The sequence below is a fragment of the Schistocerca gregaria genome, chromosome 1 (genome assembly GCF_023897955.1).
Source record: "Schistocerca gregaria isolate iqSchGreg1 chromosome 1, iqSchGreg1.2, whole genome shotgun sequence".
NCBI classification, from domain to species: Eukaryota; Metazoa; Arthropoda; class Insecta; order Orthoptera; family Acrididae; genus Schistocerca; species Schistocerca gregaria.
In genome coordinates, this window is record NC_064920.1 from 258,197,674 (window position 1) to 258,222,484 (window position 24,811).

The window sequence follows — 24,811 nt, forward strand, 5'->3', positions numbered from 1 at the left end:
AGTGACAGCGCACTAACTGATACTATATACACTGCACATGTGTCTGACTAGCAGTCATTCCTCACCAGGTGTCATTGCTGTTGCCTGATTGGATTTATATTTATAGTAGGTTAGTGATTGTAATGTTCTGGCTAATCAGAGTATATTGATTTTTGGTATTTTTGTACTTTCTTTGGTTATACGTTTTTGAAACAAGCTGGCTGTGTGAATTCGGAACCACATGCATGTAGACTTCCCCCAGAAATTTCATGAATGAAACTTCCTGGCAGATTAAAACTGTGTGCCAGACCGAGACTCGAACTCGGGACCTTTGCCTTTCACGGACAAGTGCTGTACCAACTGAGCTACCCAAGCACGACTCGCGCCCCATCCTCAAAGCTGTAATTCCGCCAGTACCTCATCTCCTACAAAGCTGTGAGGACAGAGCGTGAGTCATGCTTGGGTAGCTCAGTTGGTAGAGCACTTGTCCGTGAAAGGCAAAGGTCCCGAGTTCGAGTCTCGGTGCGGCACACAGTTTTAATCTGTCAGGAAGTTTCATATCAGTGCACACTCTGCTGTAGAGTGAAAATTTCATTCTAATTTCATTAATGTTTGTCATCTGATTGTAGTATCAAACATAAAATTACTTAAAAGAAGCACAAAAGCAACTTTTAATTTCTGTGGTATTAGATATATTGTTTTTTCACATATCATTACAAGTATTTAAACAATAGAAGCTTCGAGCAAGAAGTAATATAATTTAAAGAACCTGCGACATTTAAGCTTCTGATCTACTTACTGGTTTTCTGCAGTGTAGGTGGAGAATGAAACATGACGGGCTCAAATAGAGTGGTGTGTTGTGGAAGGCTACCTCATTGTACATTCCTGGAAATGGAAAAAAGAACACATTGACACCGGAGTGTCAGACCCACCATACTTGCTCCGGACACTGCGAGAGGGCTGTACAAGCAATGATCACACGCACGGCACAGCGGACACACCAGGAACCGCGGTGTTGGCCGTCGAATGGCGCTAGCTGCGCACCATTTGTGCACCGCCACCGGCAGTGTCGGCCAGTTTGCCGTGGCATACGGAGCTCCAACGCAGTCTTTAACACTGGTAGCATGCCGCGACAGCGTGGACGTGAACCGTATGTGCAATTGACGGACTTTGAGCGAGGGTGTATAGTGGGCATGCGGGAGGCCATGTGGACGTACCGCCGAATTGCTCAACACGTGGGGCGTGAGGTCTCCACAGTACATCGATGTTGTCGCCAATGGTCGGCGGAAGGTGCACGTGCCCGTCGACCTGGGACCGGACCGCAGCGACGCACGGATGCACGCCAAGACCTTAGGATCCTCCGGAGTGCCATAGGGGACCGCACCGCCACTTCCCAGCAAATTAGGGACACTGTTGCTCCTGGGGTATCGGTGAGGACCATTCGCAACCGTCTCCATAAAGCTGGGCTACGGTCCCGCACACCGTTAGGCCGTCTTCCGCTCACGCCCAAACATCGTGCAGCCCGCCTCCAGTGGTGTCGCGACAGGCGTGAATGGAGGGACGAATGGAGACGTGTCGTCTTCAGCGATGTGAGTCGCTTCTGCCTTGGTGCCAATGATGGTCGTATGCGTGTTTGGCGCCGTGCAGGTGAGCGCCACAATCAGGACTGCGTACGACCGAGGCACACAGGGCCAACACCCGGCATCATGGTGTGGGGAGCGATCTCCTACACTGGCCGTACACCTCTGGTGATCGTGGAGGGGACACTGAATAGTGCACGATACATCCAAACCGTCATCGAACCCATCGTTCTACCATTCCTAGACCGGCAAGGGAACTTGCTGTTCCAACAGGACAATGCACGTCCGCATGTATCCCGTGCCACCCAACGTGCTCTAGAAGGTGTAAGTCAACTACCCTGGCCAGCAAGATCTCCAGATCTGTCCCCCATTGAGCATGTTTGGTACTGGATGAAGCGTCGTCTCACGCGGTCTGCACGTCCAGCACGAACGTTGGTCCAACTGAGGCGCCAGGTGGAAATGGCATGGCAAGCCGTTCCACAGTACTACATCCAGCATCTCTACGATCGTCTCCATGGGAGAATAGCAGCCTGCATTGCTGCGAAAGGTGGATATACACTGTACTAGTGCCGACATTGTGCATGCTCTGTTGCCTGTGTCTATGTGCCTGTGGTTCTGTCAGTGTGATCATGTGATGTATCTGACCCCAGGAATGTGTCAATAAAGTTTCCCCTTCCTGGGACAATGAATTCACGGTGTTCTTATTTCAATTTCCAGGAGTGTATCAGGTGCTATGATAATGTATGTTTGGAAAATGAAGTATGCAAGAATGAACTACGCTCAGAAAATAACTTTAGGATAGGGAAGAATAGGAATGACCAGAGGTAAGGCAATACCTGGACAAACTGTTAAGAGACGATACATGAACAGAGGGAAAAGGTTGAAAAGTGAGAGAAGAGCAGAAGGTTCGAAGAAGTAGGGTTTTTCATCCAATTTACCTGTTTAATAAAAGTGACAAATCTTTCACTTTAATCTATTCATTAGGTTACTCCCTGGTCAGTGTTACAACTTTAATAAAACTTTTTTGCTATCTTTCCAGGTTGCCATCAGAAAAGCAACAGCAATGCTTGGAAACAGCATTCTCCGTGTTTAGTAACAGAATGTATGATTCAAACACACGACTGGGCAGCATTGAGAAGTTTCTGGTGCCGCTTGTTAAGTACAGTAGTATTGGTGCAATTCAAACCTTTTATGCTAAATATATTAAAGATATTATGAAAAATTTGTCTAGCATGGTGGAAGACACCAACATATTCATCACGAAACATGACATTGTTTCAAAATTTGGTGCTTCCCAGTTATTAGATGTTTTACATTTCAAGTGCAGTAAGGAAGTACTTGAAGACAAAGCAAGCCCCATCACAAATGCAGCTTTTCCAGGTGCTGACATTGAAGGAAAAGAGCTGATGAGGGAAATTGTTAAGAGGTTTGTATATTTTCTTCTGATATACGTTTCTTCTTCTTCTTCTTTGTGCATTTCTGTAAATAAAGTGGTTATCAGCACATTCAAACACCGTGTTACTGCTGAAGCAGCAGAAAAAATAAAATCTTTGAATGGCTTTGTAATTCAGGACAAATCGATAAACCAGCTATTGTGTTACATAGGTAATGCAGCTACAGAACAGGTAACAACACACTACTTCCATTTGCATTTTTTTTATAGATTGAAAGCATTTCGGAGTATTGAGAAACCATCAAATGCTAGGGAAGATCCTGAAGTACTGGAACTGTTTCGCAAGATGCAATGTGCTGCATACAATGGTCTAGCAGCTGTCATTACAAACACAAAATTTGAAGAAACTTTTGTTTCTGGATTCCTGTTTTCAGAGAACCAACAGAAGGTAAGTGTCTGTTTCAGATATCTGTCTTTAGTTAATGAAATTGTCAGAGTGCATTAGTACAATGGCTAATTTTATACCCTAACTTGTGAGTGTGTAATTAAGACAGGCAATAGATTTGTGGTTTCAGGACATCACACTGTTGGTTGGTTTATAAGATATAAGAACAAGATATTGGGACCACAGTACAGAACTAGAAGCAAAAGCGTGAGAAACAGAATAAAGTGGGAATGGAAACATATGATTAAAAATTGAGACATAATACATGAAAAATGAAGGACTTAATCAAAATCATACAGACTTAAAAAGGAAGCTAGAAACATGAAAATATGAAAACTGGTCTATCTCCCCTCCATTTACTTCGTGGTTTCCCTGTTTTCCTACATACATGTAGGTGCACTGTCCAAGAAAACAAAACTTCTCATAGAATACATTAAGTGTATTCGCAGTTGTGAATATGGGCAACCATCGGCCGTATAATGAAATAACAACAATGAAAATTTGTGCCAGAGTGGGACTTGAACTCAGTTTCCCATGTATCGCGAGCTGTCGCCTCACAATTCGGCTCTCCGAGCACACTTCGCAACCAGACCCAAACTTCGACATGTTGTCAACCATGTGTCTATAACCTGCACTTATATGTTCATTATGTGTATTCTCATACAGGGGAGACATTTTAATCAAAAGTTGTTTGCCTGGTACATGCACATCCAAAAGAACATTGCATCGTAATTTGGAATAAAACAGGCACTGCAATATCGTATTTCATAGACTGGTCATGGTGGGAAATGAATATATAGTGGGGGAGTGTGATTGACATCTGGAATCAATCTGTTGTGCAGCAGTGAGTTGACATATCTAAAACCATCACTCACGGCATCTGATGAAAATGATTAGGTTATTTTGTATAAATATAGTGCAGAAGGATTGAATGATCAGATTGAACAATCCAGAGCTGATAGAGAGCATCATGACTGGTACAGGGATTAGTGATTACAAGGTCGTTGTAGCTAGGCTCAATACCATTTCTTCCAAATCCATCAGAAACAAACGCAAAATAATTTTATTTAAAAAAGTGGATAAAGTGTCACTAGAAGCCTTCCTAAAAGACAATTTCCATTCCTTCCGAACTGACTATGCGAATGTAGACGAGATGTGGCTCAAATTAAAAGATATAGTAGCAACAGCAATTGAGATATTCATACCTCATAAATTGGTAAGAGATGGAACGGATCCCCCGTGGTACACAAAAAAGGTCCGAACGCTGTTGCAGAGGCAACGGAAAAAGCATGTGGAGTTCAAAAGAACGCGAAATCCCGAAGATGTGCTAAAATTTACAGACGCGCGAAATTTGGCACGTACTTCGATGCGAGATGCCTTTAATAGGTTCCACAACGAAACATTATCTCGAAATTTGGTAGAAAATCCAAAGAAATTCTGGTCGTATGTAAAGTACACAAGCGGCAAGACGCAGTCAATACTTTCGCTGCACAGTGCCGATGGTACTGTTATCGACGACTGTGCCGCTTAAGCGGAGTTATTGAACAGAGTTTTCTGAAATTCTTTCACCAGGGAAGACCAATGGAATATTCCAGAATTTGAAACACGAACATCTGCTAACATGAGTTTCTTAGAAGTAGATACCTTAGGGGTTGCGAAGCAACTCAAATCGCTTGATACGGGCAAGTCTTCAGGTCCAGATTGTATACCGATTAGGTTCCTTTCAGATTACGCTGATACTATAGCTCCCTACTTAGCACTCGTATACAACTGCTCGCTCACCGATAGATCTGTACCTACAGATTGGAAAATGGCGCAGGTCGCACCAGTGTTCAAGAAGGGTAGTAGGAGTAATCCATTAAACTACAGACCTATGTCATTGACGTCAGTTTGCAGTAGGGTTTTGGAGCATATACTGTATTCAAACATTATGAATCACCTCGAAGGGAACGATCTATTGACACGTAATCAGCATGGCTTCAGAAAACATTGCTCTTGTGCAACGCAGCTAGTAAGGTCATCCGAAGACCAGTATCAGTTGCAAAGCGATTTAGAAAAGATTGCTGTATGGTGTGTCAGGTGGCAGTTGACGCTAAATAACGAAAAGTGTGAGATGATCCACATGAGTTCCAAAAGAAATCCGTTGGAATTCGATTACTCGATAAATGGTACAATTCTCAAGGCTGTCAATTCAACTAAGTACCTGGGTGGTAAAATTACGAACAACTTCAGTTGGAATGACCACATAGATAATATTGTCGGGAAGGTGAGCCAAAGGTTGCGTTTCATTGGCAGGGCACTTAGAAGATGCAACAAGTTCACTAAAGAGACAGCTTACACTACACTCGTTCGTCCTCTGTTAGAATATTGCTGCGCGGTGTGGGATCCTTACCAGGTGGGATTGACGGAGGACATCGAAAGGGTGCAAAAAAGGGCAGCTCGTTTTGTATTATCACGTTATAGGCGAGAGAGTGTGGCAGATATGATACACGAGTTGGGATGGAAGTCATTACAGCAAAGACGTTTTTCGTCGCGGCGAGACCTTTTTACGAAATTTCAGTCACCAACTTTCTCTTCCGAATGCGAAAATATTTTGTTGAGCCCAACCTACATAGGTAGGAACGATCATCAAAATAAAATAAGAGAAATCAGAGCTCGAACAGAAAGGTTTAGGTGTTCGTTTTTCCCACTCGCTGCTCGGGAGTGGAATAGTAGAGAGATAGTATGATTGTGGTTTGATGAACCATCTGCCAAGCACTTAAATGTGAATTGCAGAGTAGTCATGTAGATGTAGATGTAGAACATCTGGAAGTATTTGAAGAATATCATTATGATTATGAAATCAACTAACATTTCACTAAATATTTATATCCACAAATAAGTTGGAATGGGTCAGGCCAGCATACCCATCTGCAGCAGCCAAAGACAGTATTGAGAAATCTTTTTCATTTTATGGTGTTTACAATGCATTGTGTAATCAGTATTCATGTAGTTATGCAAACTTACACCGGAGTGAATAGTGTCATAACGTAACCTACATATGTCGTGTAGAGTGTGTGTAATCTTGCATTTATGTCATCACATTAGTCGCACACAAACAAAGGGTCAAAATTATACAGACAGTAAGGGTTTCATATTTATTTTGAAATAAGAATCCAATGGTTACAAAAAATGTTAGAGGTGGTATCAGGTCCTGAATGAGCTGTATGTATAAGGCACACATTTGTAAACAGTTTGTTTCATAAGACACACCTGTCTGCCATATGAGTATTAGTGGAATTACCTTGAGAAACAATACACAACTTTTTGTGATGTGTCCACAATGGAATTTACCCCTGTTTACATTTTGCATTAACTGTTGAAGATGAAACGTTACTAATTACAGGAATTGTATCTGAGAAAAATTCAGTCAAATACTCATAAATTATTAAATACAATTGCTGGCCATCACTTACCTTCTGGAGGCAAAATGGCTAGTACCATGGATACACACACAGAAAAGTGTGCCCTTCTTGCAAATGAGAATGACTTGCACTTTTTTCCAGTCATTAGGAATTCTTCGCAGTCAGTGGCACACTACTGCTAGAAGAGGAGCAAAGTCTTTCATATACTCTATGTAAATTGTATTGGTATCTTGTTAAGACCATTGGTCTTTCCTTCTTTGAGCAATTGTATTTGCTTTTTTATACCATCGTCTCTTCCATCAGTATCAGTCATGTTGACATTCATGCGATGAGTTACGTGAGAAAACTACTGTGTAATCTTCCTCAGTCATACAGATTTGGGAAAAGCCATGTAGTATTTTTGTCTTCTTTCTGTCATTTTCTATTTCAGTGCCATTACAGTCACAGAGTGCCTGGGTAGACAGCTTTGATTAAAACTTAACCGGTTTTCATGGCATTGTTACAGGTACTTAACTTTCTGATAATCAACTATTTTATTGAGGTGTGTAACTCACGTTTCTCACAAGTTCTTCACCAAAAATTTCACCTGGTTCCAGTTTTATCTATCTCAGGCAATTTATGTAAAATTAACCAAAACATAACATAGCTGAATCACTTATACATTTAAAATATATTTATTGTGTCACGACACTGATAAAACTGTGGCAAGACTGATGCGATACAGATACTTTCATTGCTGCCTGTATGGACTCCAACAGTTACGAAGTTACATTATGCATTGTTCAAACTGATATTAATCAAATTTACAGTTAGGATCGTGATGCTTTCACAAAAATGGTTATAGAACTTGGCTTCACAGTTCATTATAATATTTCTAAAATGGTGAGCATGTTGAAATACTACAGTTTTTGCATTTAAGTTACATGGAATGCACACCGATAACAATCTCTTAATTGTTTCTGTAAATTAATTTACACACATAATGTGACTTCTGTTCTGAACTTAAATCCTGTGTCTCTATAGTTGGCTGCATCATAATTACTATCACTTTTCTATATATAAATTCCACAAATGGTAAACTGGGTTTTTGTTTACATTATATTTGACACATTTTCAATTTGTGGTTCAGTTTCTCATTAAAATTGATCTTAATTGATCATAATTGTCTTAAATCTGCTTGTTCTCATCAACACGGTAACCCAACAATTTAGCTCACCACGTCCCTGTCTAAAGTGCATTATATTGTACTCGCGAGGTGAAGTTTACACATTTACTCCTTATCTGAAATGTGTTTCTTGTTGCTCTTGCTTAGCAGGAATATCTCTATATCTTTCTTTATATTCCTGTTTACAGTTGTATTCACTGATGCTGTAGCAGCATTAGGATTACTGATTTCCTGTTCTATGCAAAGTGGGACGAAAAGTTTGGGCCTGTTGGTGACCAGGAGATCTAATATGTAATTTTCACAAGTCGATCTCCAGTTAGCTGCTTAAGGTAATTTCTGGATAAGACATTTACACTGCTTTACTATTGGTCAGGAATGGAGACAAAGATTGATATCTGCCTTTCAGTAAGGAATATAGCATCCTCAGGCAGTAATGCACATTTTGCACCTGTTGTTCATGCTACCTACTAACTGTTGAGGGTTCCTTGGGGATACTGTCCCACTCCTCTCTCGACGGGGTTTCAGTTCTTGCAAGGTTCAGGGAGTGGGTGTTCATTAAGAAAAACGTTTTCCATGAGTATCCGAGGAATGTTCTATAGAGTTTAGGGCCATGTTGTACACAGACAATTCCATATGTTCAGTATCTTCACTTTACAGTGTGCCTGACACCTGGTCCTATGTGATTGGACATTGTCATCCATGAACAGAAATTCAGGACTGGCACACCTCTAAACAGACTACATGACCCAGAATAATCTCCCTGCAATACCACTGTGCTGTAATGATACCTCGCACAAAGATATGCAGTGGTGTTTGGACTATGAGCCTAATGCTTCCCAACACAAAACGCTTATGCCATACTGATGACATTCATAAACACACTGTCAGTTATAACATATTCCCCCCCCACGTCCCCCGCCCCTCCCCCCCTCCACCACCACACACAAAAACAAGTGGCCAGAAGCACTTGCCACAGTGAAGTGGGATTCATTGGAGAACATCACTCTATACCACTGTTACTGACCGCTACCTACACCAACACAATCTTTCTCTACGAAGGCATGGTTGAAGTGGGATGCATTTAACAAGTTTCACAGCATACAAACTAGCCTAATTTAATCACCGCAGAAAGGTACTGGCAGAGACCAGTGTACTGGTAGTAGTAGCAAAGTCTGCAGCAGTTCCCCTAGAAGTGAGATGTTTGTTATTTTTCACCACTAGGGCTCCATATCGATCTTCTTGCAGTGTTGTGGCCCATCAGCATGCTTTCGCATAACATTTTCACTTTTAACGTCATTTTCTAATCATGAGATGACACTTCTGGACACACCAATTGCTGTGTCCAGGGTAGTGACACTTGAGCCATCCAACTGCTCATCTATGATCGTAAGCACTCAAATGTAGTCTTGCAGACATGTTGCCCTATTACATGGAATATCACACAAATCAGTTCCACAGCAAACACCATTGTGTGTGTACTGTTGAGTGGATACAATGTATTCAGGCATAGGCTTCTCAGCAGTTGAACATCCCACCCCCTACATTACCTTTACTATCATTGGTTGGTTGTTATGTAGCAGGTAGCAGCTGCTCCTTAGCAAGTGTCATTTGTTCCTTAGCAATTGTCAACCAGTGTAGAACAATTTCACATTATTCTCTCTCTCTACTACCTGCTGTAATCAATTGAGACTATGAGTTTGTAGTTGTTAAGTTGAAATCTCCACCAAAACTATAATATCACAAGGAAATATTTGCGAAATATTTTTAAAGTCCCTTCAAATGTTCCACTCCTTCTGAAGCAGGGGATCTATAAAAGCATCCAATGACCACCTTTAACACACCTTCACACAAATAATTTCCCATTTGGAATCTGTACTAACCTTACTAGATATTATCATATTTTTACAGTGATAAACATGCCTGTACTGCCAAAATTCAACCCTTCTTTGGAAGAAACACATCAGTCATAATTCATACTTTTTTTTGTTATTAACATCTGGCTTCAGTCAGACTTCTGGCTCTTATATCATGTGAACATTGTTACAGTTTATAAATAATAATAGTCCTGGGACCTTTCTGCAGACACACTAGCAGTTAACTAAACCTATATTAACATTTTCTTGCTCTAGTCTGTCATATTTTTCCCTGCTTGAACTTCGAATGTATCTTATCGTGCTTGTAGAGGAACTTTTGCCCCCCCCCCCCCCCCCCCAAAAAAAAAAGAAACAAAAAAAAAAAAAAAAAAAAAAAAAAAAAAAAAAAAAAACATGCAGGCCACACGTACTCCACTATAGTAGCTGCTTCCTGTGCTTAGTACGAGCCTGACCTATTAAGGACAGGTGAGGGGTCTACAATTCTCCACACTGTAACGGAGTGGGAATGACCAGCAACAAACTGTCCATTCACATGAATGGACACAGGCAGACAGTGTTTGTTGGTAATGAGGATCACCCTGTGGCTAAACATGCCTTGGTGCACGGCCAGCACATCTTGGCACAGTGTTACACCGTCCGGGTTATCTGAATACTTCCCACCAACACCAACCTATCCGAACTCCGGAGATGGGAACTTGCCCTTCAATATATCCTCTCTTCTCGTTATCCACCCGGCCTCAATCTCCGCTAATTTCAAATTGCCGCCACTCATATCTCACCTGTCATTCAACATCATCTTTGACTCTGCACTTCCGCCTTGACTGACATCTCTTTGCCGGTAAATATGTATGCTTGTATCTGTGTATGTATGTATGTATGGATGGATGGATGGATGGATGTGTGTGTGTGTGTGTGTGTGTGTGTGTGTGTGTGTGTGTGTATATACCTATTCTTTTTTCCCCCTAAGGTAAGTCTTTCCACTCCCGGGATTGGAATGACTCCTTACCCTCTCCCTTAAAACCCACATCCTTTCGTCTTTCCTTCTCCTTCCCTCTTTCCTGAAGAAGCAACCGTTGGTTGCGAAAGCTAGAAATTTTGTGTGTGTGTCTGTGTGTTATTTTATTGTGCCTGTCTACCGGCACTTTCCCGATTGGTAAGTCTTGGAATCTTTGTTTTTAATATAGATTACATGTTAATTATGAAAAGACAGAATACCTGCCCATAAGTAAGAAAACAAGAAAAGATGCACCTTTGACTGTAGAGGGATTCAATTTCAAGACTGTTGACCACTTCAAGTACCTAGGAAGTCATTTTAGTAATAACAACAGAACAGATATAGAAATAGATGCCTCTTTAGCAACAGCAAACAAGACATTTTTTAGTTTTACCAAAATTCTAAGAAATAGATCGCTTAGCAGTTACTTCAAAATCCGCTTGTATCAATCGACCATTATACCTGTGATGTCATATGGATGTGAAACATTAATATCTAGAAAGAAAGACGAAGAACAACTGTTAATATTCGAAAGAAAAGTGCTAAAGAAATTTTTTTGACTTTATACGACAAAAATAACATGGAATGGAGAATAAGAAGAAATGAAGAATTAGAGAGCTGTACAAACACCATAACATCGTCAAAGAGCTCAAGAGGAGAAGGTTGAATTGGACAGGCCATATAGCAAGAATGACAGATAGTAACTACCTAGAATGGCATTCAGCAGAACAATAGATGGAACGAGAGGAAGAAGAAGACCTAGAATCAGATGGTCAGGTTCACTTTACTTAAATCATTTGCTCCAGTTTTCTTTACTGTTAATTAAATGCAAAATCGTCTGTGTTATGCAAGGGTTTGTACTGAAACTTTTTTTCCGTATTTGATCCACAAGTCCTTCACTATTTGATCTCGCAAAGCTACCTATTCATCATGTGTTGTATTTATTTCCTCTGTTTCACTCAGTAGTTACCTAATATTCCCACTGAAACTCTCGACATGCAGTTTTTATTTATTTATTTATCTATTTATTTTTTTTTTTTTTTTTTTTAAAAAAAGGATTGATCCAGGTCTCGTCATTTTGAGCAGCATCTATAAATTATGTCCCGACTCTAAATCTGCTCCTTAAATCTCCTCCAGTTTAAAATTGGTTTCGAATTTTTTGTCTTAACCATATGAAACTGACAGGTGTCTTCCATAAATTCAGCTATTCTTCAAGAGTTGTAAAACAGGTGTTTGCATTGATTAATTTGTGCCCTATGGAGTATTCGATCAGGTACCTTCTCCCTCCATTGGTATTCCTCAGTTTATATTTGTAACCTTTCTTTTATTTCTTCCTTTTTTCTTGTCCTTTTCCTGGTGTCACATTTCCAATCCTTATGACAATTACATTTTAATATCCTTTAATTATTTGAATAATTTTTTTTATCTCGTCAGGCAGTTTTCAATCTCTTCATAATCTGTTGAGCTTGCAGCTATTATATGTGTTTGCTGATGTAAAGCATCACTTTTCGGAAGGTAATAGTAATAACTGAATGTGTCACATGATTGGAAAAGGGTGCGGGTGGTGTCACTCAGTGAGAAGGTTATACGATGGATACACACCTCTGTTGAAAGGTCAGAGAAACATGTAGCATCTGAAGAAAATCAGCAGACATTTCAGCAGTTGCAGGAGCACTAGTCTGGATGATTAGCTGATCTGGCCTTGTAACATGAGTTAAATGACCTTGATGTGTTAATATTGGGACTGGATTTCAGCAAGAAGAAATTAACAGCCCTTTATATTCCATAATAAAAATAATTTCCATTCAGAACTCTGGGCAGGAACTTCACATGAGGATTTCATCAGGAGAAACAAAAATGGCATTCTACAGATTGGTGTGTGGGATGTTACATTTCGTAATTGTTAGTTATGTTAGAGAATTTAAAAGGGGAAGTGGATAAGTTGAAGTTGAATATGGTGGGAATTAGTGGAGTGTGGTGGCAGAATGAACAGGACTTTGGGTCATATTAGTACAAGGTTGTGAACACAAAATGAGTTTTTTGTAATGCGGAAGTATATTTAATAATGTTTTTAAAAAATAGGAATGTTGATAGGCTACTGTGTATAACACAGGGACTTGTTGTAATCGCCAGAATAGACACAGAACCAGTGCCCACCACGGCAGTTCTAGTTTATATGCCAACTAGCTCTGCAGATAGTGATGGTCTGGAAAGAATGTCTTTTGAGATAACAGAAATTATTCGAATAGTTAAGGGAGACAAAAAAATTTAATTATGGTGAGAGACTTGAGTTTGATAGCTGGAAAAGGAAGAGAAGGAAATATAGTAAGAGAATATGGACGGGGGAAGGAGAATGAAAGGGGATGCTACCTGGTAGTTTTGCACTGAGTAAAATTTAATTATAGCTAATATTTAGTTTAAATCACGAAAGAAGGTTGGATATGTGAAAGAGACCTAGAGACACTGAGATTTCAGACAGATTACAAAATGCTAAGCCTGATATTGAAACCAGATTTTAGAATGCAGAACATTTCCAGTGGGAGATGTTGACATGGACAACAATTAATTTGTTATGAACTTCAGATTAAAGCTGAAGAAATTGTAAAAATAGTAGAAAATTAAGGAAGTAGAGCCTGAGAAGTTTCACGCAACAGAACTTGCTGAGAATTTCAAAGGGAGCCTTACTCAACGAATGAATGAAAACTGGCTTAGGAACACAATAGAAGACGAACTGGTATCCGTGAGAAATTATGCTGTGAAGATAGCAGAGAATCTCACACATCATGTCCGAACCATTTCAAAGAATTGGGCATACTAACCACAGCTTCTCAGTATATTTATTCCTTAATGAAGTTTGTTCTAAATAATACATCTCTTTTTCCAACTAACTGCTTAGAACACAGTATCAATACTAGAAATAAGAACAATATACATAAAGATTTAAAACCACTTACTTTTGCCCAGGAAGGAGTCCAGTATTCAGCAACGCATATTTTCAATAAATTACCAGCAACCCCATGAACCATGGACCTTGCCGTTGGTGGGGAGGCTTGCGTGCCTCAGCGATACAGATAGCCGTACTGTAGGTGCAACCACGGCGGAGGGGTATCTGTTGAGAGACCAGACAAACGTGTGGTTCCTGAAGAGGGGCAGCAGCCTTTTCAGTAGTTGCAGGGGCAACAGTCTGGATGATTGACTGATCTGGCCTTGTAAAACAATAACCAAAACAGCCTTGCTGTGCTGGTACTGCGAACAGCTGAAAGCAAGGGGGAACTACAGCCGTAATTTTTTCCGAGGGCATGCAGCTTTACTGTATGATTAAATGATGATGGCATCCTCTTGGGTAAAATATTCCAGAGGTAAAACAGTCTGCCATTCAGATCTCCGGGCGGGGACTACTCAAGAGGATGTCGTTATCAGGAGAAAGAAAACTGGCGTTCTACGGGTCGGAGTGTGGAATGTCAGATCCCTTAATCGGGCAGGTAGGTTAGAAAATTTAAAAAGGGAAATGGATAGGTTAAAGTTAGATATAGTGGGAATTAGTGAAGTTCGGTGGCAGGAGGAACAAGACTTCTGGTCAGGTGACTACAGGGTTATAAACACGAAATCAAATAGGGGTAATGCAGGAGTAGGTTTAATAGTGAATATTAAAATAGGAATGCGGGTAAGCTACTACAAACAACGTAGTGAACGCATTATTGTGGCCAAGATAGATACAAAGCACACACCTACTACAGTAGTACAAGTTTATATGCCAACTAGCTCTGCAGATGACGAAGAAATTGAAGAAATGTATGATCAAATAAAAGAAATTATTCAGATAGTGAATGGTGACGAAAATTTAATAGTCATGGGTGACAGGAATTCGGTAGTAGGAAAAGGGAGAGAAGGAAACGTAGTAGGTGAATATGGACTGGGGCAAAGAAATGAAAGAGGAAGCCGCCTGGTAGAATTTTGCACAGAGCACAACTTAATCATAGCTAACACTTGGCTCAAGAATCATAAAAGAAGGCTGTATACATGGAAGAAGCCTGGAGATACTGACAGGTTTCAGATAGATTATATAATGGTACGACAGAGATTTAGGAACCAGGTTTTAAATTGTAAGACATTTCCAGGGGCAGATGTGGACTCTGACCACAATCTGTTGGTTATGACCTGTAGATTAAAACTGAAGAAACTGCAAAAAGGTGGGAATTTAAGAAGATGGGACCTGGATAAACTAAAAGAACTAGAGGTTGTACGGAGTTCCAAGGAGAGCATAAGGGAGCAATTGACAGGAATGGGGGAAATAAATACAATAGAAAAAGAATGGGTAGCTTTGAGGGATGAAGTAGTGAAGGCAGCAGAGGATCAAGTAGGTAAAAAGATAAGGGCTAGTAGAAATCCTTGGGTAACAGAACAAATATTGAATTTAATTAATGAAAGGAGAAAATATAAGAATGCAGTAAATGAAGCAGGCAAAAAGGAATACAAATGTCTCAAAAATGAGATCGACAGGAAGTGCAAAATGGCTAAGCAGGGATGGTTAGAGGACAAATGTAAGGATGTAGAGGCTTATCTCACTAGGGGTAAGATAGATACTGCCTACAGGAAAATTAAAGAGACCTTTGGAGAAAACAGAACCACTTATATGAATATCAAGAGCTCAGATGGAAACCCAGTTCTAAGCAAAGAAGGGAAAGCAGAAAAGTGGAAGGAGTATATAGAGGGTCTATACAAGGGCAATGTACTTGAGGACAATATTATGGAAATGGAAGAGGATGTAGATGAAGATGAAATGGGAGATATGATACTGCGTCAAGAGTCTGACAGAGCACTGAAAGACCTAAGTCGAAACAAGGCCCCTGGAGTAGACAACATTCCATTGGAACTACTGACGGCCTTGGGAGAGCCAGTCCTGACAAAACTCTACCATCTGGTGAGCAAGATGTATGAGACAGGCGAAATACCCTCAGACTTCAAGAAGAATATAATAATTCCAATCCCAAAGAAAGCAGGTGTTGACAGATGTGAAAATTATCGAACTATCAGTTTAATAAGTCACAGCTGCAAAATACTAACGCAAGTTCTTTACCGACGAATGAAAAAACTAGTAGAAGCTGACCTCAGGGAAGATCAGTTTGGATTCCGTAGAAATGTTGGAACACATGAGGCAATACTGACCTTACGACTTATCTTAGAAGCTAGATGAAGGAAGGGCAAACCTACGTTTCTAGCATTTGTAGACTTAGAGAAAGCTTTTGACAATGTTGACTGGAATACTCTCTTTCAAATTCTGAAGGTGGCAGGGGTAAAATACAGGGAGCGAAAGGCTATTTACAATTTGTACAGGAACCAGATGGCAGTCATAAGAGTCGAGGGACATGAAAGGGAAGCAGTGGTTGGGAAGGGAGTGAGACAGGGCTCTAGTCTATCCCCGATGTTATTCAGTCTGTATATTAAGCAAGCAGTGAAGGAAACAAAAGAAAAATTCGGAGTAGGTATTAAAGTCCATGGAGAAGAAATAAAAACTTTGAGGTTCGCTGATGACATCGTAATTCTGTCAGAGACAGCAAAGGACTTGGAAGAGCAGTTAAACGGAATGTATAGTGTTTTGAAAGGAGGATATAAGATGACCATCAACAAAAGCAAAACGAAGATAATGGAATGTAGTCGAATTAAGTCGGGTGATGCTGAGGGAATTAGATTAGGAAGTGAGACACTTAAAGTAGTAAAGGAGTTTTGCTATTTGGGGAGCAAAATAACTGATGACGGTCGAAGTAGAGAGGATATGAAATGCAGACTGATAATGGCAAGGAAAGCGTTTCTGAAAAAGAGAAATTTGTTAACATCGAGCATAGATTTAAGTGTCAGGAAGTCATTTCTGAAAGTATTTGTATGGAGTGTAGCCAGGTATGGAAGTGAATCATGGACGATAAATAGTTTGGACAAGAAGAGAATAGAATCATTTGAAATGTGGTGCTACAGAAGAATGCTCAAGATTAGATGGGTAGATCACATAACTAATGAGGAAGTATTGAATCGGATTGGGGAGAAGAGAAGTTTGTGGCACAACTTGACCAGAAGAAGGGATCGGTTGGTAGGACATGTTCTGAGACATCAAGGGATCACCAATTTAGTATTGGAGGGCAGCGTGGAGGGTAAAAATCGTAGAGGGAGACCAAGAGATGAATACACTAAGGAGATTCAAAAGGATGTAGGTTGCAGTAAGTACTGGGAGATGAAGAAGCTTGCACAGGATAGAGTAGCATGGAGAGCTGCATCAAACCAGTTTCAGGACTGAAGACAACAACAACAACAACCACCACCAGCAACCATTAAGAGTTTAGTTTCAGACAAGGCACAATTTAAACATAATTTAAAAGAATTTTTGTGGCCAGTTCCTTCTATTCCATCCATGAACTTATCAACAAGTGCAGTAGACCATTTTAATGAATATTTATTATACTTTAATTATTGACAATACTTGGTTGTAACAGCCAAGTAACTACCTACTGCGTGAATGTTGGATATATGGAAAGCAGATGTAAGTCTTAAGTCTGTCAATAATGGAAGTTTAATTTTAAATCTTGTATGTAATTTGACTGCTCTTAACTGAAGATCATTGAAATGAGTAATTTACTTCAATTTTTGACAATACTTGGTTGTAATAGCCAAGTGACTAGCTGCTGTGTGAATGATGGATTTAATGAAAGCAGGTATAAGTATTAAACCTGCAAGTATTAGAAGTTTAATTTTGATTCAAGTACATAATTTTACTATTTATTGACGGAAGATCATTAAAATTAATGAAACTCAAGTTTTTCTAAATACATTTTTTTGTAATGTGTTTATCTGACATGCGCCCCGCCCCCGAGGATCCCCTCTTTTATGGGTCTATGGAATGAATAATTAATCTAATCTAAGGTAAAAAGGCAAGACACTGTGGAAAACCTTGGTTGATGGCTAATTATTAATAAAAAGAGAAAATACAAAAACGCAGCAGTAGTGCAGCAAAGATGTCTAAAAAGTTACATTTACAGAAGTGCAAACTGGCAAAACAGAAATGGCTAGAGAAGAAATGCAAGACTTAAGAAACATGCATGACTATGGAAAAGACAGAAGTATCATATAGAAAAATTAAAGAACGGCTTTATACATATCAAGAGCTCAGACAGCAAGTTCATACTAAGTAAAGAAAAGAAGTTTGAAAGTTGGAGGAAATGCATAGAGGCCTATATGAAGGGAAAAGAACTTGAAGAGAAAGAGGAGAGGAAATAAATGAAGGTGTAGGCGAAAGATGATTTGACGCAGTCCTGGAAGACTTAACTTCAAACACGTCCCCCGAAGCACACAACATTCTTTCACACTTACTGAGATAATCTCTCGGATACATCTGTATATATCAGGGGAACAATCTTCTGATCCTCTCTGAATACTGCTATAGATATCACTGCCAAGCAACTGGATGAGGACACGATTTCAGTTTACATCAAAGGATTCAATTTTGCACCCACTCCCAAATAGACACCTATAAAAGGTATCATAAGTGCAGTGGAGCAGGCAGCTACATGACTCCTACCTGAAATACCTGAAGAATAATTTCTTTGCATGAACAAAACCTAAGAAACCAAACATCTTGAGCAGGGAGACCCATCCATACAGAGACTAAGAGAATGCCCAGATATTGTGGTCTTACGAGACAATAAGGGCAACAAAACTGTGATCCTATCTCACAATGATTACACTGAGAACCTGCAGGACCTGCAAGAAGACAGCACATATCAGAAGATCAACACTGATTCTACCAAGAGAATGGAGAGGAAGACCACAGTGCTTCTCTAAGAATCCAGCTTGCCAGACAAAGTTAAGAAGCAGCTACGGCAGAGAGCACCATTTCCACTGAGACTTTATGTACTTTCAAGGTTCGCAAAGATGAGATGCCTTTATGACCCATTATTAGTAACATTGGTGCCCTGCAGTTTTCAGTCTTTCTTATGTGCCTGTCACATTGAATCGATGCCTTTACTTTGCAGTGTATTTTTACCTTTACTCATAAATTATTTATGTTCTAACAAATTTGCTTGAAGTAAATTTCAGACAAGAAATTGCAAACAATCTTTGATGAATTCCTGTCTGCCAGATAAGAAATGGGAAACACACAATTAGAACTGGTGTTGTAACAGCCTTATCAGGATCTTACTCACTATATTCTCCAAGTTTTCTCTGAAGCACTGTATCACTATCACTATCACTTCTGTGGCAGTTGGTCTGTAAAAGCATCTGATTGCCATGTAGGACCAGTCTTTGAATCTTATCTTTGCCCAGTTTATTTATACTAGAGTTCTGTAATAACCTCACTAAATATCTAGATATCTTTTATATTAATCAAACAATGGAAAATCCAGGATGAAATGTAACAATATTATGAGAATGAAAGTTACTAATCACCATATAGTGGAGATGCTGAGTCACAGATAGGTACAACAAAATGACTCTCACTATTAAAGTTTTTGGGGCGCTGAAGGCCTTTGTCAACAAAAACACACACACACACACACACACACACACACACACACACACACACAAAACTGCAGTTTCAGGCAACTGAAACCACACTGCTTTTCTTTTAATTTCTGTCCTGTCGTGCAATAGGTATTACAATCGGAATTCTGGATTTTGCTATAGTTAACTTATTTTTTCATCCAGTTATCTGTTCCTGAAAGTCTGTGGGCATTATTACCTTTAGTATATGAGATCAATTCTGGACTTCTTCAAGGATGCTTTTGCTCTTTACTGACATTTACATTAATATATTCTTTCTGACCTACAAGTACCCAAGGTCACTTCCGAGAGTAACTTGCATGATCTTTATAAAGAGCTATCTCCGGGTGTATATGACTTGGAACTACCGGGAGATCCGGGAATAACCCAGGAATTTTTTAGAATTCCGGGAAGTTTTCATTGTTTTAGTTTTCAATTAAATTGTCGCATATGAGTAGTACCTTCTCCCGCTTCTGGCTACAGAACTGTGACAGTTAGCTGTATAAGCAATAGCAGCAAGCAGCCAGATGCTATCCAGAAGAATTTTACTGGTGCACCTAAGCCGCCAGATTCGTGTATGAGCAACAGGCCCGGAACTAGGGGTAGGGGGTGAGGGCAAACCGGGATATCTACTCTGGCCAGCAGTTTCAAGGGCGGGTGGGAGGGGGGAGGGGGATTCATATTATTGAGGAAAAAGACCTTGTTTCACAAAGCACCTAGCATCCTGTGCGCATTGGTCTATCGATTACTCTTATGATTTTTAACACATCCCTGTTGGTTTTTTAACATTTTTGATCAAATTTTAAGATGATTTCTGAATGAATCGTAAGTTGATTTTTGAATGCGTGCATAGTATACGTTATGTCTCTGCCAGGGGAATCCCCGTCACATCTAGAAATAAACTTTCCTGCAGACAAAATAGGATGGGGCTATAAGAGCTGAGCGAATAGAGACAAACGGGTAAATCCCAGTCACTCTTTATGTGGTTGACTGGGTTTGCCAATGATCAGCATTGTTATAATTACTAGCAAATTCCATAGATTCAGACGACCAGAGTGGAAATAAATGACTAACAGGAATAACAGGCAACAAAGATTATGTATTGTCTTCTCTAAGTATCCAAGGAAATGAAATTTTGACAGAAAAGTTTTGGCCAGACAGTTACACTACTAAGGACCAGTTATACAGTCCCCAGCTAGCAGCCGCTGTAGTTCTATTCTGGGAGCCGCGCGGAAAATGTGTTGTGCAACAATGTAATAATGCCTAACCTGAGAATAAATGTGGGATAACTAAACCGGTGATTGTGGCAGCGTTAGTGAAGTTAACCAGAGAATAAGTTTTGACACTGGCAGGAATAGTTACATAGTTTGTGATGACAAGATTGTTTGTTAGAATGAGGAAGGAGGAGAAAAGGGGACTCTCACAAATTTCGGAAGAATATGACGATTCAAAATGTATATAAAAATTTCGTACTATTACTACATTTCGGTCTCGTGCTTCAGAAGCTAGAATGTACGAAAGAAATGTGAAACCATTTTCTAACATAACACTTTTTGCTTGTAGTAGGCCTAATAGGCATCTGATATTGGTACTTTGTTAATTATATTCTGTCATGTTATAAAAATGACCATTTATGCCAAAACAGTCTCGTTTATTTGATGTGTGTAACAATTGCTGCAATATTAGCCAGGCCTATTTCGTTTTATCTTGAAGACAGTGACAAAATACACGCAATCATATCAAGAAACCACACCAGTCTTGGGTACTATTGTATTAACAGAGTTTTTAGTATTAGATGATGACATTTTGTTTTTTCATGTAGCAAAATGTTGACGAACTTTGATGAGGTAACAGATTCTTTCCCAGAAAGGAAAGTACACCATATAAAGCTGAGAGAAAAAAAGCTAGGACTTAAGAATTGGTGAAATGTGTTCTGTCTTGCTTGTCTCTTGTTTTTACTCGTTTTATGTATCCTATATTGTCAAAAATTAAAGTATAATAAATTTTCATTAAAATGGTCCACTGCACTTGTTGATAAGTTCATGGATGGAATAGGAGTTGGCCACAAAAATTCTTTTAAATTATGTTTAAATTATGCCTTGTCTGAAACTAAACTCTTAATGGTTGCTGGTAACTTATTGAAAATATGTGTTGCTGAATACTGGACTCCTTCCTGGGCAAGAGTAAGTGATTTTAAATCTTTATGTATATTGTTCTTATTCCTAGTATTGATACTGTGTTCTAAGCAGTTAGTTGGAAAAGGAGATGTATTATTTACAACAAACTTCATTAAGGTATAATTATACTCTGAAGCTGTGGTTAGTATGCCCAATTCTTTGAAAAGGTTTGGACATGATGTGTGCGATTCTGTCAGACAAAACAGTTATTAGGTAACAGGCAGTAAAGACTGCAGATTTTCTGAGGAGCTCTTGTTCTGCCGGTTACAAATAATCCCAGCCAGTATTAATTGAAAGATTTTTTTTTTTAAGAGGGGCAGGATGTCAAACCAGCCGACTGGGAGCAGGAGAGGCACCACAGGACATTTTCATTTCCACTTGCCTGAATATAGATTGATGGCCCCTTTACAAAATATTACGTTTGAATTCCACTGAGTGAAATACAGAAACTTGCGATGGAAGAATGCTGAGTGAAGACGCGTGGCACTGCACTTGGTCGTACTTAAGACCAAATAACATGTATAATGTTCCCTCGAACATATATGTTTTATGTAACAGACTCTTCAAAAAGATGAGTGCTAAAAAATGAAGATATCTTTGAACAGTCAATTCTTTTAATTTTTTGGCGTCCTACCTCAAACGCTCGAGGGAGGGGAGCACCACTGTCGAATATTGCCTCGGTTTAGGAATATTATAGATCTGGACCTGATGTACAGAGCAATCTGAATTGTAGAGGGGAGGTGGTAGTCTCCACATGACCCTGGTTCACATTAAGTGATTTTGCTGTTTCCTCTTCATCTTTTGTAGTCCTGTCTTCCTCAGTTGCATGTAATATTACGGTACATTGATAATCCATAAGTAAAAATTATCAAAATACTGTAATATTGCTGTTTCCTCTTCATTTATTGCTCTCACATCAAATGAAAACAAATCGGATTTCTGTGGCCAGGAGCTATCAAGTGAATTAAATTACATTCACATAATTACGGAAGGGTAATATATGTTATTGGTTTCAGATTGTATTTTGTTTCCACCTTTCTGACAGTCAAGAGTTAATCGCCTTGCAGAACAGTGAAGTTATTTTTGTCGGTTTGTTAAAGAATTTTGACTTTTATTAATCTTTTCTGCTGAAGCAGTCAATTTATTTGAAACATAGTGTTTAATTCAGCACTATTGGCTAGTTTCAACTGTTTGCTGCATTTCAAGTTCCTGTTTTCATCTTCTAGCACGTGTGGCGTCATGCCATAATAAAGAACCAAACATGAGATGATACAGTACTGGTACCCCAAGAAAATTTGTATCTGAATCTGGACTTACGATTGTGCGCTTTAAGCCGAATTATGCATTTTAGTATATTTCACAAAATTCCCATGTCTTGTTTCTTTTATGACATAATGTAAGATCTTTTAATGTTTTATACGTATGAATGTACGGACTTCCTGGGTCATCGTAGCTACGCAAGCCCAGCGATGCCTCTTGTCTGGCGCTCTCTGGCAACTGCTGAAACGAATATATTTCTAACACATTGTGGGAAAATATTCTGAATAGTTGTTTGAAAAGCAGTACTTTCAAAGTAAATTTCCTATTTCGCAAGTTGAAATCTGTGCTCGAATATCCGTTGAATTTCTAAAATCGCAGAGAGTTTGACTCGCAATCAAAAATCAGATCTGTGAGGATGAGCATTTAGAATATTTTCAAGCCCAAAAGATCAGACAAATTTTACTGGCACATTTGTATGATCTATCATAAAGTGTAACTCGCACAAGAAAGATCAACTTTATGTTTGACAGCATAGCTTCTCTTGCAGCTTATTAATCTTAGAGACCAATATTATACATGAAAGCTTTTCTTTTCTTGTAGCAACACTATGTATATTAATTTCAACCATTACCTTTTCCTATTCGTGTGTTCGCACTTCTTAACAGTGATGTTGCTGTTGGCTGACTACATCACATGTCCTATGCTCTGAATATCCGCTGTCATCGGCTTGTGAGATCGCTTGACACGAGCTACAAGTGGCTTACAAAAATGCATCACAGTCTTGATTTCAATCCTTCGGAAAGTAACTTGCAGTGTTCAGTGTAATTCGAATTTGTACTTTCGTAATTTGAAAATATGCATTGTACATGTTGCTGCACATCAGACATCTTTCCAAAACGTGCTTTTTCCCCCTGAGTATCTTTTTTAAAGTGCCAGGAAATTCTATGCCATTGTATAAAACCACTACCATTGAAAGGATTGATACGTTTAACAGCTACGAGGAAAAGTATACTGTTACTTATCATGGAAAAAATGTATTTTCATCCAGCAGAAAGTGTATTTTTAACCTGGAAATCTTCGGAAATCCCCCCCCCCCCTCCCCCCTATACACCCTGTATCTACAAAGTATTTGTACTCTTCTTATATCTGAGTTTCATTTACCTTTGTGTAAAGCATGCTGGAGGGAGAGGAGCGCTGCAATATATAAAAATGTTCAGTTTTACTCACTTAGTGTTAGATGTTAGTTCATTTATGTTATTTTAAACCTTAATTTTTTTTTAGTTATAATTTGCTGTAAAATTGTCATCACATGGAATCTTACCTATCTTGTTTGTATTCATATCTACTGCTTAACATCTCCACTATATGGTGGAAAAGTAGGTTTGTCTTCCATCCACACAAGTTAGACCTATTTGTTTTTAGGTTTCCTTGCTGCAACATGTAGAATTGGGACCTTCATGGGATCACTTTGTTGTCTGTCTGTCTGGACTGCTAAGAACCTTTTTTTCTCAAGAACTGGTAAACATAACAAGTTCAAATTTGTTACATATTAAGGTCTATGGTCCCTTGGTGGAGTAAAAATTTTAAGCTTCTAAGTCACTACAATCAAATGATATGGCCATTTTTATAACATATTTTAATATTTGAAAACTCACTCATTAAAACCTATGGGGTACTTCCCATTGACTTAGAATCGTGAAATTTGGCAAGAAAAAAGGTATCGTGGCACAACTAAAAGCAAAAATCTGAAAGCTGTTAATTTGTAACTATATAACATGAATTTTTTTTTTTATCCAGATGTCTGTTTAAGATTTTTTTTTGAAACAAATTGACATATCATGTTGTCCCATACCAAGGTTTGTGGTCCCTTGGTAGTGAAAAAATTGTAAGCTTCTAAGTGAATGCAGTAAAAACATATGGCCACTTTTATCACATATTTTGATGCTTGCAAATTCACTCGCCAAAACATATAGGATACTTCCTGTTGACATAGAAGCACGAAATTCTACAAGAA

General features: G+C 39.2%; 1 protein-coding gene across 1 annotated transcript in view; it reads left to right on the forward strand.

Moving 5' to 3' along the window:
* The window catches only part of LOC126341345 (DNA-dependent protein kinase catalytic subunit-like), a 526,946-nt gene that overhangs the window by 266,144 nt on the left and 235,991 nt on the right, over positions 1–24,811 (forward strand). The window contains exons 27-28 of the mRNA XM_050001770.1: positions 2,599–2,985; positions 3,223–3,400. Coding sequence (XP_049857727.1) covers positions 2,599–2,985; positions 3,223–3,400 — 565 coding nt within the window. The remainder of the gene's footprint in view (positions 1–2,598; positions 2,986–3,222; positions 3,401–24,811) is intronic.